General features: G+C 34.0%; 1 protein-coding gene across 1 annotated transcript; it reads right to left on the bottom strand.

Moving 5' to 3' along the window:
- Positions 1–890: 890 nt before the first annotated feature.
- On the bottom strand, positions 891–8,048 carry LOC311295987 (uncharacterized protein). The gene is made up of 7 exons (XM_084417587.1): positions 6,945–8,048; positions 6,573–6,858; positions 6,054–6,365; positions 2,906–3,175; positions 2,364–2,474; positions 2,034–2,075; positions 891–1,915 (listed from the first exon to the last, which is right to left on the bottom strand). Exons 2-7 carry the CDS (start codon positions 6,697–6,699, stop codon positions 1,806–1,808), a joined length of 972 nt encoding a protein of 323 aa, XP_084273713.1. The 5' UTR covers positions 6,700–6,858; positions 6,945–8,048; the 3' UTR covers positions 891–1,805.
- Positions 8,049–8,252: the final 204 nt, after the last annotated feature.

The raw sequence follows: 8,252 nt of genomic DNA, 5'->3' as shown, positions 1-8,252 counted from the left end.
TTTTATTTATTTGATATAATATTATTAATCTGGAATATTAAGAATCACAATAGTAACTGGGCTGCACATTTACACTGTGAACCCCCTTTCTGTTCACATAATCCCCTTCATTGAGGCCTTGATGGCAGTCTATGGTAGCCTATAGTCTATGGTACCAATCACGTTAGTGAAGCCTGAGTGACACATACTGTAATCGGCATGGTCATGATTGCATGATCTTCATAAAAAATTATGATAGCCAAAAAAAAAAAAAAAAAACTGCTTTAAAAAAAACTGCTTTACAACATTGGGTCTAAAGTGGCTTGGAAATGCCACAAAAAAAACTAAAACTGTTCTTTAAACCTAAAAGCGCCAGGTAAACTCCGAATGATACGACAGACAGCACTTTCCATCAAGTTCTCCGCATCTCCAGTGTAAAGGAAAGAGCCACTCGCAAATAATCTTAGGGCAATGCAAACAGTTTGTGCTGTAGTTAAAGCCAGACTCCGACAAGTCGAAAATAAAAGTGCGTTTCCAACAATTTAATAATGTAAACGACATTCTCACGAGTCACGAGAAAAAATATACATCTCAGAAAGTGCACTACCGCGCTGCGCTGGACTTCCCGTATCAGCTCCGCTTATAAAGCCGCGATCTAATCCTGTTTACATGAAATAAGCCTGCTCCCGAGCAGGTTTAAGCTTGCGCACCTGTTGCTATGACAGCAAGTCCAGGATGAGCTTCGAAGAATCAAACAATCCAAGATCATGCCAAATCGTCAACAATCAAATCCAGCTAACTGAGTTAGCGACGTACGAAGAACGGGCCCCAGGACAGAAATCTGAATAACGTAAAACAAATAATGATATTTATTTGTTAATGAATAAAAACCTTTTTCATGATTAATAATAAGTAAATTCGACATTTTTTTTACTTGATTTTTGTTCAACCATTATTATAATGGCTGCCTAGGGTAGGGTTTTGTCAGTTGATGCTATAATGAACTATTTTCATTGGCAGAGAGAAAGAAAGAGTAAATACTACTGTAGGCCTATAGCTAAATTTGGCCTAAATTGTAAGTTAATCAGCCGCACCCAATTGTGTTCGTTAAATGTTATTTCTTAGGATGATCAGAACAGAAATCTCCCAATAGGAAATTTCAACATTAAGTAATACTCTACTAAATCAGATTTTTACTGCAGCTGAGGAGAATTAAGTAAATAAAGAGTAAATATCAGACTTTTGTAAATATAATAACTTGTGTCTATCAGTGCAACAGCACTTCTGTGAGTGTGATGCTGCTTTATCATAGTGATTCGTGTAATTTACGTCTTTAATTCCTTATAGCCGATGCTTGGTCCATATCAGCAAATGCAGGCTCATTATGACTTAGAAACAGTCTCACAATTATAAAAATTCAGCTATTTAACAATTCTGTATTTAGTGCAGGTTAAATATAGCCTCTCTATATATATATATTAGTATTTTTAAGTTTTTAAAAAGTAATTGTTGCAGAATATCAAAATAAACAGGATTGTTTAACTTTGACTTTGCTGTCACCAAGTGAGCATGTAAAAACTAGTAAGAGGCAGAATCAAAGTAATTTAAAAAAAAAATGTGCACAAAATAAATGATTTTTATCACCTGGAATGATGATTACTTGTTATTTGAATGCTTAACATCTTACAAGAGACATTTCTATTTAAAATTTGTGCTCAATAGTAAAAATAAAAAAGTAAAAGGATTATGAATTTTAATAACCGCAAATGTATATTTTTTTAAAATAAATTCTGACATGTGCTTTGGAAATGGCACGGGAGAAATGTCTATCTGCAGCACAAAGGGATGGATTGTGATGAATCTGTGGAGGATGAACTGCCAATCAAAGGTTGCTGCTCATTTTCAGCGTTGCGGTCTGTGGCGTTACTGGATGCCTCTGTTAAAAAAATTAACAATTCAAATGTACCATTATAATTTATACTTGTATAAAATGTTTTTTTGTTTTTTTTATATTGTGAAAAGTTTGTATAAAAACTGCAATTTCCTTGTCTAACCTGGAGGGGAAATTTGACTGCGTGTAGTTTGACTCGCAGCCTCTGTTAAACACACAAATACATCAGAATGATCATGAGATCTTCCATTGAGTGACTGGCAGGCTTTAATTTCATCATTTATTCTATATATCCAATTCTGTACTTTCTCATCAAAATCTAGTATTCTTTGAATGGTGTAATTATGTGATGTCCAAAGCTGCTAAATGATGCTACACCAAAAAAAATAATAATAATAAAAAATAAATTATATATATATAGTGAACATAGGAACTATGTTACACATTGTCATAGTGGTCAAGTTATTTTTATATCAGCTGTAGTTATACTTGCCCAATTGTCTTGCTTGTTTACGCTTGTAGAAACAGAATCCCAGAATTAAAGCGATGACACCAACAACAACAAAAGACACACATATTATCAGAATGCGATTGTTGCTCTGAACTGGAATGAACAAAAAGAAAACAGTAATTAGTGTAAGACAGTGATCCTGCCAAACTCATTTCAAGATACAAAAGCAACAGCATATCTTCATTAAATACAGCAGGAATTATTTGACCAAAAAGGCATCAGTGGCAACTTTAGCACCCAAAATAAGCATGAAAATTAACACAATTAAGCATTTATCATCAACATCTCAAGATTATCTGACTGAAATGAGGTAAAAATCAGATAAAATATAACTAAAAACTATATAGGATGGAATAGGATTCATAAATGCAAATGTAAAATGTCAGACTTCACATAAGTTTGATAACACTTGACTGAATTTGTTTCTCTCGATCTTCAAGGGTTGTTTCCAAACCTATGACTGTATTGTAAAATCATATAAAAAGGCATCCTGAGAGATCAAGTCAGGACAAATGCTAGCATACCTGAACAAAGTTCACTGATGATTAGATATTTAGTCTCACTGATGAATGAATTGGAGACCACACAGCTGTAGTTGCCATTATCCTTATAATCCAGATCCAGACATAAATAGTTGAGATCAGACACACTGATGCTGGACAATAAATGGTTTTCTTTGTACCAGGAGAGATTTCCCTTAGTCACATTCTCCACTGAACACTCCAACACACATTCAGTGCCTGATGACGGACAATGATTAGAGTGATTGGAAATTTGAGGACTGGGCAGAGGTTCTGGGGAACATAAGAGAGGAAAAAACGAAATGTTTGATCTCATGAACCATCAATGAATAAATGAGCTGTAAAATGTTGATGTACAACATACGTAAATAAAAACTGTGTAGACTTTTTCAAGATGGTTTATGGTAGCCTAATAAAGCAGCCCAAATGCCACTTCTTATACCACTAGAGGGCAAAGTATAGTTGCACCATGTTCACTTAGTTACTCAAAACACTTCCTAAATTCAGAACCGCATACTAGCATACTGCACTTTCTGTTATATCATTATATATATATATATATATATATATATATATATATATAATGATAATGAGCATATATATATGCTCAAGAAACATTTCTCGTTATTATCAATGTTCACCAGTATTGAGAGATGGGCCACTGGTTTTACAATGATTGGGAGAAATTGGGATGCAATTTAGCTATAGGCAATCTGTAAAGTCTCCGCCTGATGGTCTGCACGTGAAACTTGCGCTCAGCATTTGATCTACAGTACACAAGCACAACGGCTGGACCAACTTCAATATACGGTATTTTTAGAAGGCTATTATTTGAGTGTAGGATTTTTTTTATAAGACAGTCCATGCCAGACTTCACTGCTGATTTGAAATTTGTTATTAGATAAAGTCTAACAAGTAAATTTGAGATTATTATTGAGATTATTTAAGTATAGAAGCTGCACTGGAATGACTGATAATTTGGGACCCTCAAAAAAGTTTACTTTAAGTTAATTTTATTAAGTATACTGTACACTTATGAGCATATTTTAACTATAATTTTGTAAATACACCACTAGTTTACGACTTCATTTTTATTTGTACTGCAACTAAACTACAAGTGAAAGTAGGTATATTGATAGTTTACTAGTCCTTTAACTATTTCCCGCTAGCATTCTTTTTTTCTTTAAGTTGCCAGCCAGCGCCAGCATTTCTGATTATTTTCACAAAACTTTCATGACCTCGACAATATTTTATTGTATGAATATCTGAAAATACAATAGGCCTATATCAAAGAAAAAACAAGAACCAATGCTAAAAATCAGCTTCATGCATTCTTTTTTTTAATCAACACTTGAATGTGGGTCATTTTCATGCAAAAAGCTAAGAAAAATTTAATTTTTTGTCAGTCTACGTCCAGATCAGATTCAAAAACAGGGATTGAGTAGATAACATTTATAAACTCCCTCAAATTTTGCAGTCCTGTACCTCTTCTTGGGTCGACATTTCATTTGGTAACGTAGTTTTGATTTTATGCTGTTTGGTGTTTGATGATCGCATTATTTTACATGTGTAGCTAGGCTAAGCATCGGTGCGTCGCAATTCGCATAGCCTACTAGCCGTCCTAAATAGTATTCAAAATAGAATTAGTATGTCCGAAATCATATAAAATGAGTTCTCCAAAGGGATGGTCTACTTTTTCCAGTAAGAATTGCCGATCTGTGCACACTCTTACGACTAATATTGCACACAACCAATTAAGCGTTGGACGAGGATTCGATTACGAATCGTGTTCGAAACACGAGTAAAAAGTCTTAATAAACTACAGACAAGTGCTTAAAGATGACGAAATAGTATGTCCCAAAGCCTTTTGCTACACACTCAAAAGTATGTACTTTTTCTTCACAAAAAGAGTACATACTTTTAAGGCGTAGTATAAGTAGGCAAATTGGAACACGCAGCATATCTCTTATTTCTGTGTCCTGATATGGAGATTCTGTAGAAGATGTCATAGCGCCCCCTACCGTATAACAGTGAACACATGGATGGTCGGAAAATTCAGTCAATGGCGAGGAAAGAGTTAAGTAGATTTGAAGTAAATTCCAATGTACACTACCAATGGACTAGCCCCAGAAATCCTCAGAAATAATTACATATCTGTCTTATTTTTAAATCAATATTTTCAAACATTGTAAGTTTATAGGACAGTTGTCACAGTGTGGTGCAGGCAGAAGAAGACAAAGGAGAATCAAAAGTTCCAATGCAAACTTTTACTCACAATATAAATACATGACCGACCGACCGACGTTTCACACACACTAAATACGACAGAGATCAAACAATGAACAAGACAAAACACAGGGCTTAAATACATGGGGAAACAGATCAGGGAAACGAGACACAGCAGACAAGACTAATCAGGACACAGGTGAGACAGATGAACTAATGAAGGTTACCATGGAAACAAATGAGTGGCGGGAAAACAGAACAAAGGAAGACATGTGACTAATGAAAATACAAACAAAGACTGACACGTGACAACAGTATAGGCTTATGTAAAACTATGTGAAAAATGATTTAATAGGCAACTCAATCAAAAGAGCAAACACAACTACAAGCCAAGTTTACTTAGAATACTTCATTATACTTTTAAGGATATCTTGAAGACCGAGTGCAGGGCAAATATACAGACTTTTCTGTCAGTATAAGTAATGTATAGGCTATACTAGAAAACTTAAGTGTAATTTTAAATATATTTCTGAGAATTAGGCTACAAGAAAAGTAGACTGAAAGTATAAAAAAAATTGTTTAAAAGAAGTATACTAATAGCACACGTGAATAAACGTCTTTTTTTTGTAAGGGGAGCGCGTTCACAAGATGGCTGCCAAGTGACCTGACTCACTTGAAGACTTTGAATTAACCCTCACATTCACGTTGTTATTCTAATACTAAAAGAACAGTGAATAACACATAAGTGTTAACATAATACCAATAAATACAAAAAGTTTGATGGATACAATGAATATATTTGCACGCTGACTTTTCCATAGATAAAATATGTGGACTGGACTCCACTAAGGTGACATTCACTCTGCGATATTAAGGAATTGTAAGACAACAAACCCACGTGACAGGATTTGTTCCGTTTACTCACCACTGAAAGTAACACTGAAACTCGAGCAGGTGGAAGATTTATTGATAATCCATAGTTTATAGACTCCAGAGATTTCTTTGCTGGTGTTTTTGATGGTGAGATCTCCAGTTTGACTGTCCAGCAGGAGTCTCTCTATGAATATCCCATTACCATAGCCAAAAATGTAGACATGTAATTTAAGGATTTCAGCAATGAGAATGTCATGATGTCCAAACATCCATAGAATTTGATCCTTAATCTGTATGTTTGTAAAATTACTGTGCAGAGTGACAGAATCTCCCTCCTTCACTGACACATGTGTCTGTCTTGTAGCTGTTACAAAACATTACAAGACCATAATAAAGATTTACATCAGTTGATTATATTCTGACAGATTCATCAGAATTGATTAAACATCTTCTATTCTTTGTCTGATGAATAAATAAATAGAAAAGAATAAATAAAAAGAAATGTCAGGAAACAAATTAGTTTGGTGAAACAAGGCAATAGAAAAGTTCGGTAAATAAATGTTATCACCACCTGAACATGGCTGACAGAGTTCATTGATGTCCAGATGTGTGGTCTTGTTACTGAAGTTATTGTTGATCACACAGCTGTAGTTGTTTTTATCATGATATTCCACCACCAGAAGTAGAGAGAGAATCATGTTGAGATCAGAGATTTTGATGACGGAGAATAAACTGCTTCCTTTATACCAGGTTAGAGACGCATTTGGAGCATTACTCGCTGAACACTCCAAACGACATTTTGAACTTGATACTGGAGAACCTGGTAGATATTTTCTGATAATTGTAGGAGTTGTGAGCTGAAAATTATGAAAGAATCTCATAAAAAAAATTGCAAATTGACATATGAATATTCGCAGAAACGTTCCATTATATTAAATAATACATTTGTGTTGAAATCTCCCTTCTTCGTTTCATTTGCCTCTGCATCTAAAGCACCTGAAACACACAAGAACAGTTAACAAAACTACTCATGTTTACAACAGTTTTAAAAAGAAATATTTGACGAATTAATCTATTTTGTGGTTAACACAGCAAAAACTAAACCATTTAAAACAAAACATGCATTTTACCACAGGAAAGCCATAAAAAGAGCAAAATAACCGAGCGATCCATGTTCGCCTGTAAAGAAAAAGCAATAGAGTTGAATCTCTCAGTGAAACCGAAATAAAAACAATAATCCTCAAAACTTCATAAATGCGGTAAAGTGGGAATCCATGTTATTCGTGAAGTGAGAGCGAATTAAGTGACGTTAGTTCGTCTGGAAATATATAACTGATTTTCAACAACCAATCTAACACAAAGAAAAAAAGCCCCAGTCGTTTTGAAACGAAAGTGAAAAATCTTTTTGGTTTGTCACAAAAGTTATGCCAGTATTTGATCCGCAAAATTGTAACCCCAGTCAAGAAGCAATACCACATTTTCCGTACTTGTGTTCAAAAGGGAATAACGCTTGAACTGTGGGCAGTGATGCATGTTCACAAAAACTAAAACGGCTTCGTTTATTGAAATAAAGCAAGTTTAAACAAGTAGGATAGGCTACATCCTCAAATTCTTATAGGCTACAGATGTTAATTATTATTATTATTTAAATTTTGTTCTTTTAATAAAAAAATGTATTGATAATTTTTTCCTAATAAAAAAATTATAATATTTAATCTATTTGAAACAAGATAGTAGGCTACAACGTTTGGAATTAGAAATTAAATCAAATCTTAAAAAACGGAAATTGACACTGGGCACACGTACACAGACAATAAATATGGCGTTTTCAAGTCTTAGAATTTCAGATAATACTTTTTGGTAACACTTTATATTACGACCCGCAAACTACTGCGTAAGTAAAACGAAATGACGGTGTACGTTTCTGTAATTATAGTGTACTTCCGTGTATATAAGGGAACAATAATTAAGTGTTGGGTAATAAAGGGGTAACAAGCAGTTATATAACCTGCAAAGAACTTCGTAAGTAAACCGAAATTACGGTGTACATTTCTGTAATTATAGTGTACCTCCGTGTAGGTATAAGGGAACAATATGTTAAGTTTTGGGTAATAAAGGGGTACAACCAGATATACAAGCAAATTATTTATAATGCAATTATTTTAAAACTAACAGGTACCTATTCTGTTAATATATTCCAGGCAAAAATTGTATGTCTGTTGTATATAAAAGTTTTTTATCACATTTCTGG

This window comes from Rutilus rutilus (genome assembly GCF_951802725.1).
Source record: "Rutilus rutilus genome assembly, chromosome: 8".
Classification (NCBI taxonomy): Eukaryota; Metazoa; Chordata; class Actinopteri; order Cypriniformes; family Leuciscidae; genus Rutilus; species Rutilus rutilus.
The sequence above is the reverse complement of the archived record's forward strand: the minus strand, read 5'-3'. Positions and strand labels throughout refer to the sequence as shown.

Coding starts and splice junctions, on each gene's coding strand:
- LOC311295987 (XM_084417587.1), bottom strand. CDS start 6,699: ATGATTCTCTCTCTACTTCTGGTGGTGGAATATCATGATAAAAACAAC. Junction 6,366..6,572: donor ACTCTGTCAGCCATGTTCAG/GTGGTGATAACA, acceptor GTTTTGTAACAG/CTACAAGACAGACACATGTG. Junction 2,076..2,363: donor TAAACAAGCAAGACAATTGG/GCAAGTATAACT, acceptor TGTGTTTAACAG/AGGCTGCGAGTCAAACTACA.